Source organism: Leopardus geoffroyi, chromosome X (assembly GCF_018350155.1).
Source record: "Leopardus geoffroyi isolate Oge1 chromosome X, O.geoffroyi_Oge1_pat1.0, whole genome shotgun sequence".
NCBI classification, from domain to species: Eukaryota; Metazoa; Chordata; class Mammalia; order Carnivora; family Felidae; genus Leopardus; species Leopardus geoffroyi.
The window spans coordinates 73,978,062-74,003,144 of NC_059343.1; the positions used below are offsets into that span (position 1 = coordinate 73,978,062).

Sequence of the window (25,083 nt, forward strand, 5' to 3'; positions counted from 1 at the left end):
TAAAATAAAAACTAATTTAAAAATTAAAAAAAGAAAATAAAAATACATTTTTCTATATCCAAGAAAACAAAAGGAAAAAAATATTTGAACAAAAACAGAATCAAACAAAATGAAGTTATAAATGAACCAGCAAACAAAATGAAACCCAAATGAGTTTACATCCAGGTTCCCCTAGAGGTTATATTATGAATCACTCTAAAGTCCGTATACTAAGCAGGTGGAGGGTTTTCTGCTGGTTTTCTAGGGGTTATGCTTGGAGGGTGCAATTGGGCAGGCCTCCGTGTTATGGCTCTGTTCCCCACTAGGTGGCACTGCTTAGCTTACTGTGGTGGATCAGCGTAGAGTATATGTGCAAGCATGAGCATGCTTGTTTGCAGGAGACTATGGAAATCCAGCTCCCTCGTCTCTGCCAGAAGAAATTCACTCTCTCACCTACCTGTGATCAAGCACCCCTCCTTTGTCTCAGACCTCCATCCACTCCCTGCCTATACCCTGTCCTTGTCCATTCCATCAGCTTGCCAAGGGGCACCTCCTTCTAGAGTTTTATCTCAGATGGTTTTGCATTTTAAAACCCCAAACTTCAGAGACCCCTGTGGCTTGTACCCATGTCAACTTTCTGGGGGAGGGTTTCCCTGAGCAATGGCCAGGTGCCAGTTCACCCCAGAAAATGTTTGTATAATCATGCAACAGCAGACATTCAGAGATCATGGCAAATCACAAAACATAGCTGACACTAAGTTTCACTGCACTCTGGCATCTTTGTCCCAATACCAGCAAATGTGGCTGCTCTCCAGAGTCTGCTGGGACCTATGCCTTTGGGGAGGCCATATGGTCTTTACCAAATGTTCTCCAAGCAGGGGAACTGCTTCTCCCCATGTGGCATAGAGACCCACCAGACCCCACTCCCTGCTCCTGGGGATTCACCCTGCTTCCTCACCAGAGCACCACAAGCACTGAGCTCTGGAACTTTAGACTCTGAACTCCACTGTTTATAGAATCCTGGTGGTATTGAAACCCTCTCCTTTCTTGCCATCAGTGGTTTTGGGGAACAAATTTCTTGTTCAGTCCCCTGTGAGTGTTTTCACTCTTTCTTTCTGTCCAACTACATTTGGGCAAGTATTTTCACTCTTTCTCTTTTTATCCAACTACTTTTGGACTAGTGTTTTTCCTGCACTCTCCTGACATATGCTGCACTCTCCCCCTTTCTCCATCCTCTCTATGCAAAAACAGCTTCCTACCCTCCACAGCTTTTCTCCCACAGTTCACAGCTTTGTGCCATGTACCTCCTGAGTTCTGTGGCTCAAATTATGCAGATTGTTGTGTTAACCTAAGATCAATTTCCTAGGTGTGCAATATGTCTTGATGCTGATCTAGCTGTGTCAGGGGCAAGACAAGCTGAGGATCTCCATGCTGCTCCACCATCTTAACTTGAAAGTCTCCTAAGACCATAGGTCTTAAATATTTTAACCACACACATGAAAAATGGTATCTATGTGAGGTGATGGATGTGTTAATCAACCTTATTGTAGTAATAACTTCACAATACATACATATATTAATTCATTACATTGTACATCTTAAACACACACAATGTTGTATATTAATTATATCTCAATAAATCCTGAAAAAGTATATATAAGATGGAAATTGTATATTCTCTTGATGGGGCTGACATATTGTAGAGAAATCTCAAGTTTAAGATTCTTCAAGAAATATTTCTGTTGTGTAATGAGTATTCTATGGAGAAGTTTCAGTTCATAATGAAATTTGAAAAATATTTTGAATAATGTCTATGATTTTGTGCCTAATAACATAATTGTGATACCAATAAAAATCAAAGAAAAAGGCTAGCATTTTGAAGTTTATGTTTGTGCATATAAAAATTACCACTAGCCCTGCAATGGAACTATACAAATTTATGGTTCCATTCCAGGTAAAAATATGAATCATGACACTGCACTTTAATGGAAGGTCAGACAGTAATTATAGTGAAATATTTAAGATTGGAAGGCATACTTAAATTTTATCTAATCCAGCATATTTCTCTTAGAAGTTGATGTGCCAAAATTTGCATCGGACATTTGCATACTCACTAAGAGAATAAACCATATTTTCACTCTTACACCCCTTTTAGATTAGATACACAATATCCTGAAGAAATGAATGTTCATAGATCTGAGGAGCAGTTTCATGCTGTAAATTATGCAGAACAAACTTTTCACAAAATGGAGAACTATCTGAAAGAGAAACAACTGTGTGATGTACTACTTATTATGGGACACCTCCGAATTCCAGCCCATAGGTAAGTATCCTTATGCAGACAGAATATTTTGTTAGTAAAGCACTTGAATGAGAATGAATTTGTCCATTGAAAACAAATTAGAATGCTGAGGAAAGTATCTTTTTATCTTCCTATATTGAAAAAGCATTAGCATATATGATCCATTTCCCTGTGTAATATTTAAAAGAGCCAAACTTTAAAGAAATACATGTAAAACATCACAAATCCTCAAAAGAAAATAAACTTACCTAATTTACCATTCTAATTTCACTATACTTTACTGAACTGTGAAAGATTCATGCAGATAATGAACTCAGCAGTGTTAAAAACTTACTGACTGCATTTCAAGCTTTTCAATGATATACTGGTCTCATTTCAGTTCCTATGAATCATTCCCATTTCCAGGTTGGTTCTCAGTGCAGTGTCCGATTATTTTGCTGCAATATTTACTAATGATGTATTTGAAGCCAAACAAGAAGAGGTCAGGATGGAAGGAGTTGATCCTAATGCACTTAATTCCTTGGTGCAGTATGCTTACACAGGTAAAGTGGCACGTATTAAGTCATTCAATCCTCACAATAACTCTACATTATATAACTTACATTATTATTATTTCTATTCTGCAAATGAGAAAATTGAAGGATTGACTAGTTAAGTAACTTTATGAAGGTAGTAAGGTGCAAAATCAGGTTTTAAATTCAGTATTATGAAAGAGTAAGAGATAAATAATATAACATAAAATTTTGACCCTCAGAGAATAAAGCTATTTTAACACAAAAATACAAGCATATATCTGTCTTTCTCTTGAATGTTGTGGCTACATTCTCATTTGTAAAAACTAGAGAGGAAGTATAATATTCCAACTCTATATTAGAGATTTAGTCTTTCCTTTGAAATAACAAAGTCATATTTACTCAAACTATAAGGCAAACGTAATAAGATGAGTTTGGGGGCCAAGAAATATTAATTAATTAATTAATTAATTAATTCCAACTTTATTGAGGAATAATTGAAAAATATAAGTGTCTATATTTAAAGTGTACTATGTGATAATTTGCTATATATATGCAAGTGGAATAATTACTAAGATGAAGATAATTAATAATAATTACCTTAATTATTATTATATTAATTATAATCATTAATAATTATGTACACATTATCTCAAATTATTAATTGTTTTTGTGGTGAGAATGCTTAAGATATACTCTCAATAATTTTCAAGTACACAGTACCCAATACCATATTATTAACTATAGACACCATGCTGTATGTTATATTCTCACAATTTATATATCCTATAACTGAAAATTTACACCCTTTGAGATGAACCTCCCTATTTCCCCCTCTCAGCTCCTCCCTGGAGACTAAAACTCTACTTGGCATCCCTAAGGTGCTATATATATATATATATATATATATATACATTCAAGTGTTGAAGGATATGTATATTGTTTGGTTGTTTTCATATCTTAGCTATTGCTAATAATACTGTAACAAACATGGGAGTCCATATGTCTCTTAAGATCCTGATTTTATTTCTTTGTACATACAATCAGGAGTGGAGTTGCTGAATGATAAGGTAGTTTTATTTTCCAATTATTTCAGAAAACACCATACTGTTTTCCATAAAGCTGTATCAATTTACATTCCCACAAACAATGTGTAAATACTCCCTTTTCTTCGAAGCCTCACCAACATTGGTTATCCCTGCTCTTTTTGCTAATAGCCATCCTAATGGGAATGAGTTTTGGTTTACATTTACCTGATAATTAGTGATGTTAAGCATATTTTCATGTCCCTATTGGTTATTTGTAGGTCTTTGGAAAAAAATGTCTATTTAGGTTATTTGCTCATTTTTAATTGGATTATTTGCTTTTGTACTATTGTATTCTATGAGTCCTTTATGTATTTTTGTCATTAACCCCTTATCAGATATATGGTTTGCAGTATTTTTCTCTCATTCTGTATATTGCCTTTTCAATATATTTTATATTTTCTTTACTATGCAGAAGTTCTTTACTTTGATGAAGTCCCACTTGTTTATTTTAGTTGTAGTTGCCTGTCTTTTGGTATATTATACAAGAAATTATTGCCAAGACCAATGTCAATAAGATTTTTTAGCGTTTCCTTCTAGGAGCTTTACAATTTTATTTATTAAGAAATGAATATTCTTAATAACCAGGCCAAGTTTCAATGTATATAGGATGTTAAGCTTTATATCTGGAGCTGAGAATACTTGATAACTTCTCTGGGTCTCATGAGATATGGGCAGGACTTTCCCTTCAAAATCCAGGACAAAAATAAAACAACACAAGAAAGTCTGCTGATGGACCAGATCCTTTAGCAACATATTTAGAGGCTGAACCAAATACAGAGCATCTCACAGCTCTTTTCTTTATGTTTATGCAAACATATAGAATCCATATGAGTGCATTTTGCAGGGAAAACTATCAAAGAATAATTTATAGAACATATCCATAGGAAATTTCATTCTTTATAAGTTACCTATAGCTTGGATAAACAAAAAAAGGAATACAACTTACTAACATAATATTTGCAATAATTTATCAATAATGCTTCCTCCAAAAACTACACACACACACACACACACACACACACACACACACACACAGAAAATAGCTAAAATGGCTCTGAATATTTTAAAGATCTCTTCACAGATATTTTTAAACAGAGCCTTTTTTATATCTGAGAAAATAATCATACAAACATTTATTTATGAACTATTAGCAATATTATTTTTCTTTTGAGACAATGCCAGGTGTCAGTTCCATGCATAATATCTGAGCAAGTTATTCTTATCAATTAATAATGTAGATGCAAAGAAAAAATGGACAGATAACATTAGTGTTCTACTTAGTTACCAAATGTTTTATTTTTTTTTCCATATAAATGTTACCTGTATGGGCAATTGTATGGTCCTTATACAATATAATATAATGCTCCTTGAATCATATTGCTTACAGTTGATATAACATTTATTTTGCTTTTATTAAAAGTTTTTATTTAAGTAATCTCTACCCCCAACATGGGTCTCTAAATCATGACCCCAAGATTAAGAGTCGCATGGTTTTCCAACTGGACCAGTCAGTTGATATAAGATTTAGATGCAGGCCTAAAATTATAAAGAAATAACTAGTTGCTGTTCTTTGCAATAATAGTGTTCACTGTTCATTTGCTACAATTATATTTGATAATCTAGTCTGGCTTCCTTCAGCCATCTTATTAGTGTTTATACAGACTCCCTTGCACATGATGGCTTCAAAAGAGTATTTTGAGACCTCAAAACATATCCCCACAGTGGTTACTGTGCACTAGAAAAGATAGCCCTAGAAATTAGAGAAAATGAAAAATTCAACTAGCTAGCACATTTGTGTCTTATATAATGGGACATATAATCATTCTTTACTTTTTCAAACCATCTAGGTGTCCTGCATTTAAAAGAAGATACTATTGAAAATTTGCTGACTGCAGCTTGTCTCTTGCAGCTGACTCAAGTCATTGAAGTCTGCTCCAATTTTCTCATAAGGAAGCTCCACCCTTCAAACTGCTTAGGGATTCCATCATTTGGAGATGCCCAGGGTTGTACAGAGCTCCTAAGTGTGGCACATAATTACACAATGGTAAAATCAATTGTTTCAAATTACCTTGTAGTAATATTATATTAACACAATATCTAACTTACTGATTCGTTTACTAATATATATGTGTACACATGCATATGTGTGTGTATATATAAATGTACAATGTGTGTGTGTGTGTGTATTACTCTTAGAAGAAAACAGTAAAAAAAAAACAAAAACAAAAACAAAACAAACAAAAAAAAAAACTTTCCAAAAACCTTTTCAAAGTAAAGACTATAATGTTGGCATAAAAATAAAAATCAATATAAATTTATATAATTTGCAAATGACTGATATAATGGATATTAGATAAAAATATTTGTCTTGTTGAGCTGCACTCAAGCAAGTTTCTCAATTTTTAAGGTGAAAAGGTTTAATTAAATCTCAAATCTTGGAGAAATTATGTATGTGTATATATATATTGCAAATATTAAACCAAAGAAGTATATATTTCAAGTAGAATCCACAATATTAAGAAAATATAATGTGCTTGATTTTTTTAGTTTTTATGTACATTCCATTTAGTTAATAGAGAGTGTAATATTAGTTTCAGGTGTACAACTTAGTGATTCACCATGTACATAGAACACCTGGTGTTCATCACAAGTGCACTCCTTAATACCAATCACCTATTTAGCCCATCCCCCAGCCCACCCCCCTCTGGTAACCATCAGTTTGTTCTCTATATTTAAGAGTCTGTTTCTTTGTTTTCTTCTTTTCTCCCCCATGATTTTTCTTTTTCTTAAATTCCACATATGAGTTAACTCATATGGCATTTGTCTTTCTCTGGCTTATTTCTCTTAGCACAATACTCTATCTCTACCCATGTCATTGCAAATGGTATGATTTCATTCTTTTTTATGGCTGCATAATATTCTATTGTATATAGATACCACTTCTTTATCTATTCATCACATGATGAACATTTGTTTTTTGTTTTTTTTTTTTTCCCACAACTTGACTAATGTTGGTAATGCTGCTATAAACACTGGGGTGTATGTATCCTTTCAAATTAGTACTTTTGTATTATTTGTATAAGTACCTAGTAGTGCAACTGCTGTATTGTAGTGTAGTTCTATTTTTAACCTTTTGGGATACTGTTTTCCAAGCTGCTTGCACCCGTTTGCATTCCCACTAACAGTGTAAGAGGGTTACCCTTTCTCCACATCCTCACCAGCCCCTGTTTGTTTCTTGTTGATTTTAGCCATTCTGACAAATGTGAGGTGATATTTCATTGTAGTTTCATTTGTATTTTTCTGATGATGAATGATGTTGAGCATCTTTTCATGTATCTGTTAGCCATCTGGATGTCTTCTTTGGAAAAATGTTTACTCATGTCTTTGACTCATTTTTAATGGGAAAATTTGATCTTTTTGTCCCTGGTTTTTTTATAATATTAGAACTTTAGTTTCTAAAATTGTATACATTATGATTTCTAATGAAATATAAGTAACATTCAATAAAAACTAATCAATATATCAATATTATCTGAAAGAGCTTGAGAATTATCAAAATCAGCCAATTTTAAAGAATGAATATTTTATGTCTTAACAAAAACATCTATTTTGGTTAAAAACCATTTGCAGCTCAATCCTTTAACTTAACTGACTTAAAATCCTTCTCAATTCAATAAGTAATTCTAATAAATTAACTGAACATATTTGTATGTGTTAATTCTTTAAAAGTTCCATGTGATAAGATTGTCTTTATTCAGTCAAGTGACAGTGACATGAAATACAGATGACCTGTAGGGAAGAGGGCAAGAAAAAGTAGTCAAAGTATATTAAATTACTTTTAATGTTAATAATTCCCTGATGCAGATTAGAAAATTAACTTTTTAACCTCTGAAACAAGGAAAATCCAGGGATCGATCTTTCTGTGAAACTCAACTACATGATAAATATTTCAAGGTAAGAAAATTGCTACAGTTATTTAAGATTTGAAAATAAAAGTGCAAGTAAATAAAATCAAACAATAGATAGTCACATCTAAAAATAAAATTAACATTATAATTTTAGGATTGAGATACAAACAAACAATATTTTGTTAGAATTTAATACAGACCTTAAAAATTTCAACTTTCTAATGTTTGGATTCTCTAAATTTTCTTGGTAAAATTTTCTCCCTCTTTTTTCCCACCCCTAGTCATTGTTTAAAATTTGAGTTTTCAAGAGAACTTGGGTAGTTCAGTAGGTTGAGCGACCGACTCTTGATTTCAGCTCAGGTCATGATCTCAGTTTCATGAATTCGAGCCCATGTCCTCTGCACTGACAACACGGACCCTGCTTGAGATTTTTCCCTCTCTTTCTAGCCCTCCCCTGCTCTCTCTCTTTCTGTGTTTCTCAAAAATAATAAATAAAAAAAATTAAAAAATTCCAACATATTTATGAAATAATAGCATTGTGGGGAGAAAAATATTATAATGGACTGATATTTAATATATGTTATCTAATTGTGCTATTTATATTCATATGTCCTAAATACAAATGCCATATAGTCTACAGGAACAACAATTATATAGTTTAAAGATTAAACTTACCACAAATTCCAAACATGAAAACTACCTGTTAAAGCTAAGTATTAATTTCCTGTTTGTTATCTTACTCTCACAGACAAAACTTTCTGATAAACAGCTTACATTATTTTTGTTGCACAAAGTGAACTTGTCTTCCTTTTTAAATTATGAGACTGAAACTGTTAAATCAGGATGTGCATAAAAACACAATACTGTTGCCTCATTGAATCAGTTTTAGTTATTTTAGTATCTATTATAAATGAAACAAAGTAGGCAAATGTCTGGCTATAATTATGTTTTTGTAATGCTGTATTGATATTATAAATATAATTTTAATGTTTAAAAGTAATAAACTCTTAAGACCTAATTACAAACATTTGAATCATAGACTGAATAAAACAGATGGCCCTTCCTAATGTGAATCGGCCTCATTCAGAAACACCCTCACAGACAATCCCAGAATGTTTGATCCAAAGTTTAGACACTCCTTGGGTAAGTCATGTTGATATATAAAATTAGCCATCACAATCATATAGATAGTAGTCTGCACTGATGAAAAACTCAGCATGTATGCTATGTTCTTTTAGTAAGTTTTACAACAAAGTAAGTGTCGATTAAAAAATTAATATCAAATCAAACGTACAAAAGAAGACTCGAGAATATGCACAGAAGAAAGTGTTTACCTTGAAATTAAAAACAAAATAATTCCAAAATAAAACAATTTAAATTTTTCTTCAAACTTAACTAAATTTTTCTCTACAATACTGCATATTGCAGTGCTGCATGTAGATCCTTTAAACCAATATATTTATTCTTTATTTACACTAATTTACTATATTGCCAAAAAATTTTCAGTAGTGTCATCAGGCAGCTACCCAGAAACCATAATATATTCTATCATAAACTCTAATTTCTCACTATAAATATAATCATCATATAAACCATTTGAATCATTTCTTAGCTGTGTCAAATACATAATCACATTTTATGGCTATGATCCACATTAGTCATTGAGTAGATTGTACATACTGGGCCAATCTGTTTCTCTCTCTCTCTCTCTCTCTCTCTCTCTCTCTCATTTATTTGCTTTTTTAAATCATTTAAATTTATCTATTTAAATTCAAGTTGGCTAACATATAGTGTATTATTGGTATCAGGAGTAGTACCCAGTGATTCATCACTTACCTATAACACCAGGTGCTCATCCCAACATTACCCATTAATGGATGTCCATTACCATTAAGGATGGACTCATCTTAATGCCCATCACCCATTTAGCACATCTCCCCACTCACCTCCCCTCCAGCAACCCTCAAGTTGTTGTCTGTATTTAAGAGTCTCTTATGGTTTACCACCCTCCCTGTTTTTATCTTATTCTCTGTTTTTCTTTTCTTTCATTGGAGAGTGGATAGAAAGGAGAATGAGATATGTCTTCGATAATATTGACATATGATATAAGCTCTCAGAGCTAACATCCACTACCAGTAGTAGGTAACCACTACTTTTAAAGTGTTTTATCTCTTTCTCATATCATTCATAAAAGTTATGTCACTTATGAAAGGCAGTTGCAGTGTTGAGCAAAATGGAGGAGACCTGAAGACTTAAGTTTGAGTGTTTATTTGCCATTTATTGCACAGACCAAACAATTCACATAGCCTGTTTTCTCATCAGAATAATATCACCTCCCATAAGATTACATTGATGATGACTTAATATTTTTTTGATTTAATGTTTGTGAAAGTGTGATGTGCTGTACAAGTATAATGTATTATTAGTTGTAGTACTACTTCCATTATTTTGCTGTTGGTGAGAGGATTTTCAACCAGGGACATCTGTTACAGAAAAAAAATAGAAATCCTCTCTCAATTGTTTGCCTTTGTAGCAAGAGGGACCTTTATTTAAATAGGCACGTTAGCTTGGAATTTATGGTATCAGAGCTTCCTGATGGGTCTATCAAATGATGGTTTTTGTATGAATAACTTTAATATTTAAGCTAACTCAGTTCCACAATAACTAAATTCTGAGTGGAGCTGAGAGAGTGATTTGATTCAACTAAGATCTCCCCAATTTATTTAGAGGCCGTTTTAAGCTGCTTTCAGAATATCTATCTGTTGTGCAACATAAATTACCAACTAGACATGTTTATTTCCATTTTGGAAGTATATTTTATCACATTTAAAGTTCGAGATTTTTACTATGAAACATGTTAAAAATGATCATTGTGTTGTCATAGAAAAATATCCAACATTATAATTAAGAAAAAATATATTGGTGTTTTGATGAAAAATAATTGAAGCACAGCTACCTGAAATTTGATACTTGATGAAGTGCAACACTGTAACAGAAGAGAGAAATAAGGAATATGTAAAATTTGAAAGCCCCACTCCCCTCCATAAAAAAAAAAAAAAAAAAAAAAAAAAAAACTTCATAGGAGTCTCTTTTAGATTGTCCTAAATCTGTATATTGCTATCCATTGTAAAATGTATCTTTGCCTTGTTTAATAAAAGATAATGTTTTTCCATAAGAGAAAATAGTTTTTCATCAATCTGTCTCATCTCAAAGGAATTTAGTATGTTGCCCCTCAAATGCACAGCCAGAACTACCTCTCCCAGGTCTTTTTTTTTTTTTTTAATTTTTTTTAACGTTTATTTATTTTTGAGACAGAGAGAGACAGAGCATGAGCAGGGGAGGGTCAGAGAGAGAGGGAGACACAGAATCTGAAACGGGCTCCAGGCTCTGAGCGATCAGCACAGAGCCCAACGCGGGGCTCGAACTCACGGACTGTGAGATCGTGACCTGAGCCGAAGTCGGCTGCTTAACCGACTGAGCCACCCAGGCGCCCCTCCCAGGTCTTTAAGGTAGCCTCCACCTTGAAAATTTCCAGCCTTCCTCTTAAGGTTTTTGGCTAAAGACCAACTGAACACCAATCACTTCTGGAGTCATAAGCTTTTGCCACCTACAACAGGTGGGAGAGAAAAGCACTGGTATCAAATCAGACACTATCCATGCAGCCTGTGAAGAAGTTACAGTCCTTCCTTCCGTTCAATAAATAATTCCTAGTGTAAACACTTGGCTCCTCAGCTTCAGAAGTCTTCCCATGCCCTTTGTCACAGGCAACAATAGTATCTATTTGTTATAAATGTATATATCTGTCTTTCTGGCCTTTTCTGAATTTTAACAAAGTGAAATGTCTTCATATGCTTATTTTGTTTAAGAAGTTTCCAAAGTACAAAGTTTCAGTAGTAGACCTTTCTTTTCTAGGAACACTTCATCGAGGTCATAAAGAACCAAGAATTTCTCCTGCTTCCAGCTAATGAAATTTCAAAACTTCTGTGCAGTGATGACATTAATGTGCCTGATGAAGAAACTATTTTTCACGCTCTAATGCAGTGGGTGGGGTATGATGTGCAGGCTAGGCAAGGAGACCTAGCAATGTTGCTTTCTTTTATCAGACTGCCATTATTTCCACCACAGGTATGGAAATTTACCAAGGTAACATATAGTTCTAAAATACCCCTAGGCCTTAATCCATTCCTTATTCATCTAATTTTATCTTATTCAGAGGATTTCTGTTAATTGAAGTGTAAAGTATTTGTTTCCTAGAAGGACATACCCAGCTTTTAATTTCACACTATATTTGATGAAGAAAGAAAACAAAGACTAAGATAAACTACAGCTAATCCCTAAATTTTAGCATATTCATTAATTTGTTTCCTCTCTCGCCAAACAGCATTTGTAAGAAGCAGAGAAAATGACCAGGCTCTTTTTTTTTTTTTTTTCTTTTCCTGCCCACCTTCTAGGCAAGCTGATAATAACCAGTATAATAGCATCCCAGAGTAGAGTCTAAGAAGCAGTTAGAGTCTGGATAATACTAACATGGTTAATTAGCTGCTATGATTGAAAGTACATCATAAAATCTTTATATGTACTACAGCATCATTATAATGTCATCCTCATCATGTATGCTGAAGGATTATAGTAAAAATGATTCTAAAAACAAACACCTTTGGATATGATTCAGGATTGACCTACCTCATACTGAATTTTAGTAAGTGAAGTTTAGTGAGGTTGGAGTGCAGTCTCACTATATACTTCTACCATTGGTAATAACCACATTTTTTTCTGTTAACAAATTAAACAATAGAAGATATCAATTATATATCATATATATGAATATATTGCACATATGCATATTTCATATATTATACAGCCTGTGACTAAAGTCATAAAATACCATCCACATTGGAAAGAGGAACGTTTAGTGGATCAGTAGTTTCTAATAATTAAAATTAATCAATTTCAACAATTAAATGTTATTATTAAAAATAGAATATTAATTTCCTGATGATTTCTCTACTTTTTTTTCTTTTATCTGTTAATTAAATCCATGAAACTACATGTTTACTCTTGAGAATCTATCCATAGGGAATGAAAGAACTTTGACTACCCTTTTGGGTATAGCAAATTTATCCAAAGGGCAGAGCAATAGTAACATTAAAAAGAAAAATGTTAAAATATACATGTAATTTTAATTTTTTAAAAGTTTATTTTTGAGAGACAGAGAGAGACAGAGCATGAGTAGGGGAGGGGCAGAGAGAGAGGTAGACACAGAATCCAAAGCAGGCTCCAGGCTCTGAGATGTGAGCACAGAGCCTGATGCAGGGCTCGAACTCACAAACCACGAGATTATGACCTGAGCCGAAGTCGGATGCTTAACTAAGCCACCCAGATGCCCCAAGATATACGTATAATTTTAGACCCAAGGTTGAGAATCATTGGGAATGTTATATTTGTGTGAATGTGTGTACACTTATGTGTGTTACTCTGATGAGAGGATGTATAATATTTATCAGATTCTCTAAGGCAGTACTTTACTGCTCAAAGTGTCCCTGAACTAGCAGCATAGCATTGCTTGAGAGCTTGTTAGAAACTCGGTTTCTCAGGCCCTCACTACAGATCTACTGAGACAAGTTATGAGAGTGAAGCCAAGGAATCTGTATTTTAATAAGTTCTCCAGATGATTCTTAGATATGCAAAAAATTGACATGACTTGGTATAAAGGATCAGAGCCCCTTAACTTTACACTGCTTTGTCTATATGGTGTTCTTTCAGCAAACTGCTTAGTTTGGACCTCTCTTACTTTATTTGAATGAGGAGAAATTTCCAGCCCTAACACATAACCAATGGTTTTTGGCCCCCCACCCCTGAGTATGTCTTATGCCTAAAATGTATGCTATTGTGAACTTTTCCAAATGATGGTAGTGGTTGGTAATGGCATACAGAATATAGTCCTTCCAAAATAATTTTAATAGTGACTTTAAACACATATTCTAGAAATTAAATATATAAATAAAATGTTGGTAAATCTCTGAAGAATATTTTGAAAAGAAATTACATAGTTCAGTTTTCAAACTGATTTTCAGCAGCATATGGATTAAGGAAATGTCTGGGGTCTCACCAGCTAAATCAAAGTGATCGATCAGAGATTACAGGTGAGATAAGAACTGAGCCGGGTTTTACCACTGCAGAACAGGAAAGTTCAGGGAAGCTTTATGGAGTCAGGTTAGCATTTCCAATCTCAAAAACTACTTGCTATTCCTCTCAATGCTCTATGATACTGTAGAGCCAAAACTCCAATGAACCAATATAAATCACCCTTGGTAAAATTCTGAAACAATCTCTTCACTTCTCAACTCATCTCAGGAAAAATATTTTACTTAGCTTTTATCCCATTCAATGAGGGTCTTATTGTCTGCCAGGTAATGATGATTAGAAAGGATTGAACATCTACAATTGCTGATGTATTCGCTACTTACTAACACATATACTTTACTCATGTTCACATGTACATGTATAGATAAAAAGCATCTGCTTTCAGAATATTTTACAAAAGTCATTTGATGATAAAGATGCAGTCCTTTGTGGGTGATATTACTTTATTTTAACTGGGAATGTTTGTATCAATTTCTCTAAATCTACCAATAAAGTGCCTGCTTATTTAGCTTCATACAACAGACTGGAAGATGCTTGCTTTGTGTAGACATTGGCCTGCTTTCACTAACACATTTTATGAGTATCTTTTCACTTTAACTTCTTGAAATTTTATATTTATATATTCAAAAGATGAATAATATGTCAAATAAACCTGAACAGATCAGTAGCTACTGCCATGAGATCGTTAATCATTTGAAATCATAAGTGAACATAAAAATTTACTAAGAATAAAATATGTTACTAACTTAAATTACTAACACTTTTACATTTGAACTAGCTCAAGTTTTCTCCAAAGTTACATAAACAAAAATATGTTCTTTTTAATGATGGGTTCTTCACTTCATATACCATGCATCATTACTTTTCAGTTACTGGTGGATCTTGAAAACAGCTCCATGTTTACTGGTGATCTTGAGTGTCAGAAGCTCCTAATGGAAGCTATGAAGTATCATCTCTTACCTGAGAGACAACCTATGATGCAAAGTCCTCGGACAAAGCCTAGAAAATCAACTGTGGGGGCACTTTATGCTGTGGGAGGCATGGATGCTATGAAAGGTAACATTATTGGTTTAGAAAGTATCATTCAAAAAGGAATATATATTCTCAACACCCTGCAAATTATGAAGGTGGCATTAAAGCCATATTTAAATGTGTGCATCTAAAGCTAATTTTCATAAACAGCACACTTCATGTACTTTTGCAACTTTTTTCCTTAACTTAATAGGATATAATCCTTTAATTAGTGTTAGCAAAGCTCTTAATAGGTGCTTTTATTTTATGGCAGTAATTTTTAAATTTGAGTATTTCCTTTGCAATGTAAGATGTTTTCAGGGAAAACTTACTTTCCCTGAAAATAAAGGGAAAGGTTTAGCAAATTTGCATAAAAAGCATATTTGGTTTTTGAAAGAAATAGAAGAGGGGTCTCTAAATCCTTGCTGTTAAGTTCCTGTTAGAGGCTCAAAGACTAGTTACAAAGAATCTTGAAGTGTTGATGCTACAGGACAGACAACGGGTTCTAAACACAGGTTCACCTGCTTGCCACATGAAAATCAGTAGTCAAGAGATAAGTGATGATGGGAAAGGAGAGGTGCTTTATTCAGAATGCCAGCAACTTGAGAAGATGGTGGACTAATGTTCCAAAGACAATAGTCCCAGGCTAAATGAAACCAGAGTGTTTTAAGGAGAAGGTGTTGGAAATCCTGGGGGCTATGAGCAAGCACCATCAGGAGAAGCTGGTGTTCAGGTAGTTAATCATATCAACATAATCCTGAACAGACTTGCTGGCATCAGTGGTAGCTGCTTTCAAAAGTGGTTAGGCCTTATCTTTTGGGGCATTATCGTCCTTCATTCCTTAAGGCCAAAGGTCTGCAAAATCTTAAGGAATGTAGGTTAGTTCTGTTACAAACCAAGGGACTTAGGTCAACAAAAAAGGAGTGCATAAGTTTAAAGTAAGTTAACCCTTAAGACTGATTGGAATGCTGTTAACATTGATAACAAGATTAGCAATTTAAACTTGGAGTAATGATTTTACATAAGAATTTTATCAAAGGGAATAAGGAAAAGTTTCTGAAGCCTTGACGTTTTCCCTGAATCCTCCAAGAACATATTTATCTACATCTCTGCCTTTTTTACTTGATTTCTTAGTCTGTAGACCCATGTTTCCAAAACACCTAGGGAAGGATTTTGTAATTAATACTTAGCTGTGTAGAAATTAAAACCAACCTACTTAAAATCTGCTAAATCATACATATAAATGTTATTTTGTACCTTGTAGAAAAATAATGCAAAAGTCAAAATTCTTTGCTACTGGAAACCAATTATTTATTTTGAAATATGTAACTGGAAATTGAAAGACAGTATAAGAACTATGCCAATTAATTATAAACTTCTAAAACAAGAGCTTGTAAATGCAATTATTTACAAAGTAGCAAAATAGCTTCACAGAACTAGTGCTCTTCAGAAAATAACAATAACAGTGAGGTACTATAATTAATTGCAAATTTGGTAACTTGATTTTTTTCCCATTTTTTGAACAAAATGAATATTAACAGCACTCTATGAGGTGTCTAGTTTGATATTTAGAATTAAAGGAAACTAAAAACAAAATGCAAGCATAATTATACTTAGTTTCTATTTTTAATAGCCTAAACTGCAAAGGGAAAAATTGAACATTTTGTGCTCTTTTTGTCTGTTTTTTTTTATGTGTGTTTCTTCCCTATTTTTGTTACTTTTTCAGCTTCTTGTTTAACTTACAAAGTTTATGTTATAAGTTTGTTACAAAATGAATATGTTACAAAAATGGTAATAAGTATCTACAGTTCCTTATCACTTTTTAAGAATGACTGAAATGTGAACCTATAATCTCCTTGATTCTATTACCACAATTTGATATGGAAGGAACTAAGGCTATGATTTTGAGACTCCATGGGTACCTAGTGTTTGCAGACATAAAAAGTCCTATGGGAAATTGCAGACAACTACAATAATAGTAAAAACTACTATTTTTGAGTACTTGATTGGCATTTTGTAAACATAATTTCTAATTCTCACAATGCTACACGATAGCATTGTAATTTTTCAGATGAAGAAACTGAGGCTCTTAAGGTTAGATAGCCAACCCAAGGACAAGCATGTAGAAAAACTGAAAGTGGAATTTTTACTCAAATTATATCTTCCTTTTTGCTATACTGCCACTATTTTAGAAGAAAGTTCAACAACAACAAAACTGATGTCTCTCTTTGAGGGTCTTAGAATCTACTGAAAAGCCAAGGTGAACACTTAGGGAGAAAAAGAAAAGAAAGAAAGAAAAGTATGAAAACACCTAAATATAGCAAAAAAAATTAAAGGGGTAACATTTAAGTAAGTCAATATTATATTTCCATTATTTTAAAGCTATAAAAATAATTTAAATGTACATGCTTTCCTTATAGTGTGTTATTTCATTTTTTAAAGATTTTTTCTTAATCATCACCTTTTGATGTCTAGGAAATGCAGTACTTCTTGAATCTTTAATTTTCTTTTTGATTCACACAGTTAACTTGGAATTAGTTGCCAAATATAAGTATCACACAAGTGGCTGGGGTTAAGTAAAATTCTTACCATGTATATTAAAACAACCATCAGAAAGTTGTAAGTATGATCACAGAGTCACAATGTAAAAATGGTCAAATGGCAAACTTTGGGCTTTTGTATGTAAAAGTATTCAGTAATGTTCCATTTATTAAAGACAATGAATTCTGACAGGCAGTACGTCATGGGGCAAATTAGAGGCTAATATAGTTGTTTTTAGATCATTTTAGAACTAGATGGAGAAAAGTCACTAAATTAGATATGTTCACAATTATAGGAACTAGCATGTTCCCAACAATACTACAAAATTAGGTTGGTTTTGTTTCCTCTTGACCAGATCATAAATGAGGGTTGAATAGGAACTTAGAAATTAATTGAGAAACAATATTTGCAATGTTTTAGGGAAGATCTATATACACAGAAACATTATAAAATGAGCCCTAAGGGGAGATATCAGTAAAAAAAATCCAATTTGTTTTTCTATAAAACAAGTATAGAGCTGGCATGGTAAGCCAACTTACATTTTGATTACTTGAAGCAATAGTGGAGGCATGTAAATGGGCTGTAAGAAATCTTCAGAGTTCAAGATACAGAACTACCAGTAGTATATTTTCATAGATAAAAATAAGAGATGTAGGGCATATATATTTTCTATATTTAATGTAATTCCCAGAAAAAATTAACTTGGTATTAAACAGACTTCTACATTCTTTCATTATAAACTTTCTGTATGCACTTGGTAAATGTAGCTTTGCACAATTTCCTGACTAATTACTTGACTATTAATAGCTTCATAATCTTAAGTAGAGAAATGTAACCTTTGTTTCCTAACCTAAATTGGCTTATTGGTAAATTCCAGTAATGGAAAGAGTTTGAAATAAAAAGTTAGAATAGGAAGAAGTGGATAGGAAGACAGATATGGGAAGATTGGAATGAGGAAGTAGAAAAATATGAAAACATTCAGAGAAAATGCACTGGTTGACAGAGTGAAAGTTGATGTGCAATTGTAGATATTCCAGTTTTAACAGTTTCATACAGAAATATTTAGTGTAGAAAATATATTTTTCTAGGTGGTATTTGCCCTCTCAGTAGTAAATGTAGTCAATTGAGCAATTGCTGATCTATAAATCAGAATTCATCCAAATCCACCTTATCAGTGAAAGATGGAGGTATTAAGGAGAAAGGATAATGAGTATCTACATATACAAGTTTCTCTTGTGAAAATTCAAACTTCTGAGACATAAAGGCTTACAGTGCACTATTCATCAGAAAAGATTTAAAATTACAGAAAAGAAATACATGGTCTTCACTAATCCAATATACATAGAAAAACTTTCGGAAGCAGACATAGATACAATATACTTTGCTTAAATTTTGGATTGATATGATCTCATACCATAGCATTATAATTGGCCAGTGGATACATTTCAGATGTAAGCATTTTCATCATAAGTAATGAATTATATTTTCTCCAAAAATCACTCAGTATAATAAAAACTGAAAAGTGTTTTTTGCTTATTCCTATGGTTGGTTCTATATATTTGGAATGAAATTCCCTAAATCTGTCAAAATCTGTGTAGGTACACTATATCTGTGGATAATAATTCTTTATTTCCAACCTTGGTAATTAATCAGAAACTTCCTTTTTGTGCAAAATCAAATTTTACTAAAATATAGCAGCAGCTCTTTTGAATGACTGGTAAAAAGCATTGCTTAAAGAAATGGACAATTTATTATGTACCTAAAGGAGCTACAAAAAGAACAACAAATGAAGCCTGAATCCAGGAAAGGAAAAAAAAAAAAAAGATTAGGGCAGAAATAAATGATATAGAAAATAAAAATCAATAAAATAGATCAATAAAACCAGAAACTGGTTCTTTGAAAAAAATAACAAAATTAAAAAAACCTCTAGCTAGATTTGTCAAAAAGAAAAGGAAAAGGACCCAAAGAAATCAAGTAACTATTGAGAGATGATAAATAACAACCAACACCACAGAAATACAAACAATTATGAAAAACTATATGCCAACAAATTGGACAATCTGGAAAAAATGAAAAAAAAAATCCTAGAAACATATAAACTACAAAAATTGAAACAAGAAGAAATAAAAAACTTGAACAGACTGATAACCAGCAAGGAAACTGAATCAGAATCAAAAGGCTCCCAGTATGCAGGGGCGCCTGGGTGTCTGAGTCGGTTAAGCGTCCGACTTCAGCTCAGGTCATGATCTCTTGGTTTGTGAGTTCAAGTCCCACGTCGGGCTCTGTGCTGACAACTCAGAGCCTGGAACCTGCATCAGATTTTGTGTCTCCCTCTCTCTCTGCCCCTCTGCCACTCATGCTCTGTCTCTCTCTGTCTCAAAAATAAATTTAAAAAAATTAAAAAAAATAAGGCTCCCAGTAAGCAGAAGTCCAGGGCTGGACGGCTTCATGGGCGAATTCTACCAAACATTTAAAGAAGAGTGAATGCCGATTCTTCTCAAAATATTACAAAAAAATAAAAATAATAATTAAAAAAATAAGGAAAACTTCAAAATTCATTTTATGAGGCTGGCATTACCCTGATACCAAACCAAGAAAAATACTTTGCTAAAAAAGAGAACTAGAGGCCAATATCCATGATGAACATGGATGCAAAAATTCTGAATGAAGTATGAAGTAGTGACCATTTACTATGGCAATAGTGGCAGTATGCTATGGTAGTAAAACGGACATTTTAGCAGTTGAATATAAAATGAAATTTTATTAACACATAAAATAGGTAGTATCTCAGAATTACATTCTTAAATATAATAATAAATAAATAATAAGTAAGCCTAATCTATTTTATTTTTTTTTTTAATTTTTTTTTCAACGTTTATTTATTTTTGGGACAGAGAGAGACAGAGCATGAACGGGGGAGGGGCAGAGAGAGAGGGAGACACAGAATCGGAAACAGGCTCCAGGCTCTGAGCCATCAGCCCAGAGCATGACGCGGGGCTCGAACTCACAGACCGCAAGATCGTGACCTGGCTGAAGTCGGACGCTTAACCGACTGCGCCACCCAGGCGCCCCAGCCTAATCTATTTTAAATTACAATCCTTAATTTTAACATCATGTAAAATTGTATGAATTGGAGGCACCTGGGTGGCTCAGTCAGTTAAGCATCTGACTGGGTTTCAGCTCTGGTCATGATCTCATGCTTCATGAGTTCAAGTCCTGCATCAGGCTCTGCACTAACAGTGCAGAGCCTGCTTGGGATTCTGTCTCCCTCTTTCTTCCCCTCCCATCTCTCTCTCTCTCTCTATTTCAAAATAAATAAATACTCAAAAAAATACCAAAGGCCCATTTATCTATTTTTGAGAGAGAGAGAGAGAGAGAGAGAGAGAGAGAAAGGGCCAGAAGTAGAGAAAGAGAATTCCAAGCAGGCTCCATGCCCAGAACAGAGCCCAATGCAGGGCTTGATCCCACAACCCAGAGATCATGACCTGAGCCAAAATCAAGAGTCAGGCACTTAACTGACTGAGCAACCCATGTGCCCCCAAAGGCCCATTTAAAAGAAACTTTCACTCCTGTTTCTTTAGTCACTTGTATTTTAAATCAACACAGACACACACACAAAAAAAACCTGAATAAAATAAAAGAGCATAATCAATATATTGAATGGCCATAGGTATTTAAAATCATAATGGATGTATAAAGAGTCAGTAATAGATTACAAGATAATTTTTTGTTGTAAATTATCATGTTTGACACCTGTATTAGTATTACTAATAGCATAACATAGCCAAAGAATCCGTTATGAATATACAAGCCATATATATTAAATAAGCTGTTTTATTCTGACTCTTCCATTTGGATCTGCTCATAGCAAAATATTACCTTGCCTTGTCTGCCAGGTTAGAGAATCATCTGGACTACTTTAATTTGAGTTGCAATCACTGATTCTATGCTATAAATTATAGGTACATAAATATAATGTGAATGATAACAACTAAAATTTTTTTATACAAGCAATTTTTCCACTGTTCAATATCCCTTTAAAAGGTACCACCACAATTGAAAAATATGACCTCAGAACGAACAGCTGGCTACATATTGGCACCATGAGTGGCTGTAGGCTTCAGTTTGGAGTTGCAGTTATTGATAATAAGCTCTATGTCGTGGGAGGAAGAGATGGTTTAAAAACTTTGAATACTGTGGAATGTTTTAATCCAGTTGGAAAAATCTGGACTGTGATGCCTCCCATGTCAACACATAGGCATGGCTTAGGTAAGAGCTTAATGTTATATAGTTTCTAAGGAATGCATCCTTAGTAGAGCTTTTTAAAAGTTAAATTCAGCTGCACATTATTGGAGTTTTATTTTATTTTTTTTTACTTTAATCCCAGTATAGTTAACATACAGTGTTAGTTTCAGGTGTACAATCCCATACTAACATATATTAGTTTCAGGTGTACTGTTTGGTGATTCAACAATTCCATACATCACACAGCATTCATCACAAGTGCATATTATTGAGATTTAGTCAAACCCTTAGTCAAAATCTCTCCAAAATGCTGAAAAGCTTAAGCAAATGATACTAACCTGTGAAACTTTTTTTTTCTTTTTTCGGATGTCATACTTGCTAACCCTGTGCCCCTTCAACCAGTATTTTTAAACATAAAAAGTTTTAGAAGGAATACGTCATTGAGGAACATAAAACTACAATAGGAAGCTTTCTTCTACATTCAATTTAGAAAAAAAAAACACAACAACTTGACTATGGAGAGTCATTGTGCTTCTAATTTGATGAATCCTGTCCCTTCCCATAAGAGGCAAGTCTGTATTTCAGGAAAAGCTTTGGAATGCAGGTTCAAGGCAGGGATGTTTAGAAAAACTGCTTCAGTTGAGAGCAACTCTAAGTTATACTTAAGCCAGAGATTCCAAGAAGTTTAAGAAAGATGGGGTGGAGACTTCTGAAATAGTCTGGAAGCTTTGATTCTCCTGCATATTTGTCATGGTACATCTTTCTCCATTCTAGACTCTAAAAATTCTCAATATCATAGAGTTTGTTTAAAAAACAGAATTATTGTCTTTGTTTGTTTGTTTTTAAGAACTGACTTCAACAGCTAAAAAGTGGAATTCAGAAATGGTAGTTTTTTTCCAAAATTGTTTAGAAAATTGCCTATTCGTATTATAGACTGTGCAATTATTCAGCTCAACTGTGTCAGTCTGATTCCTAGACATATCTTAGAAACGTATCTTACAGAGAAATTGAAGCAAGTTTTTAAAATCTAATTGATATTACTAAGAAAGTAAAAGTAATTAAGTTATACACCCTGAGGTGCTGATTGGGATGGTGAAGAAGATGGGGGAAAAGGCCAATTTGTGTGAATTCCCATAGAAGTAGTTAGATAGGGACTATTCATAGTATCTAATGGAAAAAAAATTCTAACTAAACCTCAGAAATCCCTGCTTATTGGGTTATTTCATGGGAATTTTTTAATCACTGTAATAAAAAGCAGGGAATAGAAATACATGACACAGTCTATAATTATAAGAATTATCTAAGATTCATTACATATATCTCAATCTCATCTATCACTTACAATTTAAAAGATGATGTTGAAATTATGCCAGAAAAAAAAATGTTTCCTTTTTCTATTGCATCCCTAGAAATGGTGTGTTCTACTACCTCTTTTAACTTCAGTATTACAACAATGATAACCTTCCATGATACAGAGATTATGCCTGAAAGTTCCCTAAGGTTAAGAGGTCATTTTTAGTTTCATATCAAGATCAGTAAATTATTAATGCACACACAAAGTCATTTAAGAAACAAAAACAATTTTTAGCTTTCAAAATAAATAATATCCATTTTGTTTGGTATATCTAAGTGAACCCTCATACTTTTTTATCTCCTGGGTGTAGCCACACTTGAAGGACCAATGTATGCTGTCGGTGGTCATGATGGATGGAGTTATCTAAATACTGTAGAAAGATGGGACCCTGAGGGATGTCAGTGGAATTATGTGGCCAGTATGTCAACTCCTAGAAGCACAGTTGGTGTTATTGCATTAAACAATAAGTGAGCAAATCCAAACATTAATGCTCTTTACTCCCGGCTCATGTGATACAATACTTCAGAGATGTGATCCAAAGCATTGTCAATGACCAGGACATCCTAGTAGCCAGTAGTAAAAGGCCTGTGTTGGTACTTTCCCTTCATTATATGGAAAATACTTGTCTAAAATGAACATTTAATTAAATATTCTGCAGTCCTCTGCTACTCAAGTATAGTCCTGTGACCAACAGCATCAGCATTACTTGAGATCTATTTAGAAATTCTGAATTTTAGCCCCACCCTAGACTTCCTGAATCAGAATTGGCATTTTAAAGGATCCTCAAGTGGCCTGTGAGCACATTAAATTTGAGAAGCACTTTTTTAGGCCAACAAGTTCAATTTTACCCTCGAGAAGTTGCCACATTTTACGTCATGACTTTTTATTATTAAAACTTTGGTTAGTCTTGGAATAGGGTAAGTCTTTGTCTTCTTTATCATTCACTGTCCTGAGTGTTCAGGGCTCCCAATTCCAGAATTACACTGAGTCCAATCTTTCTGAATCTTTCTGCCTTCCTGATCACTTGTATATGAGAGCAAGGTAACATATTAAAGGTTGCTAAGATTTTGAATTGTTACTCCTTTAAGGTAATTATGCCCTTTCAGATAAGGGACCTTTGGAAACAATAAACAGCACATAGGAGGGACTTAAATGATGACAATTTTAGACACCAGGAGAGATCAGTGGCAGGGGACAACCTTGGTATATTTACTGACTATATATAAAGTCAGTATTTCATCGAACAGCTGGGTCCAGTAGAAATTGCAGCACAGATAGTTTATAGCACCTTGTATCAGAAGTAGGACATGGTTGTAGTTAAGAGGATACCCAGCCTTACAGTGTCTTAGAGCTTAAAATACTCCTGCATCTGATTATCTTTGGCTTGACCTGAATATCAGGTGACTTGGAAACAATCTCCTACATATTACAGAACAGATTGAAATAATCGAATTTGACTAATTTATTTTGTTGACTTGATATTATTTACAACTGAACATGAAGGGCAGTTATAGACATATGGCTTAGTAAATGTTTATCTTCTTTATTGATGAAGGATTAAATTTAAATGGATTAAAAATACTGCTCATCATAAGAATTGACATTCTACAATTTATGGGAGAAATAATAGCCAATATGCCTTCTTAGAAAAAAAATCCAGTTTGTTGGTTCTTATCCCCTTTATTATTTATTGTTAGTTTTCCTAGTGACAATTTTTTTTAATATTGAATAAAGCAGTTCACAAAATAAAAGGGATTCTAATGCTAATCATTTGAACCTAGCCAAAATTGTAAGGTTACTAGAGTTAGTCTTTGGAAACATCCAACCTTCCCTTTTTGTATTTTAATTTTCCAGATTTATTGAGGTATAATTGACAATGCTTTTGATATATCCTTTCTTTCTCTATCTTCATTTCTCATGGGATGTTTTAATCTATTGTCTCATACTTTCACAAAAATAATAAAGCTGGGGAGGTTTGGAGTAGAGTGGACCTTGGCAA

The 25,083-nt window shown here is 33.4% G+C and overlaps 1 protein-coding gene across 1 annotated transcript in view; it reads left to right on the forward strand.

Moving 5' to 3' along the window:
* KLHL4 (kelch like family member 4) overlaps positions 1-25,083 on the forward strand; it is a 145,742-nt gene that overhangs the window by 94,799 nt on the left and 25,860 nt on the right. The window contains 7 exon segments of the mRNA XM_045471639.1: positions 2,135-2,302; positions 2,687-2,823; positions 5,729-5,925; positions 11,702-11,914; positions 14,803-14,989; positions 21,530-21,760; positions 23,395-23,551. Of these exon segments, the coding sequence (XP_045327595.1) occupies positions 2,135-2,302; positions 2,687-2,823; positions 5,729-5,925; positions 11,702-11,914; positions 14,803-14,989; positions 21,530-21,760; positions 23,395-23,551 (1,290 nt within the window).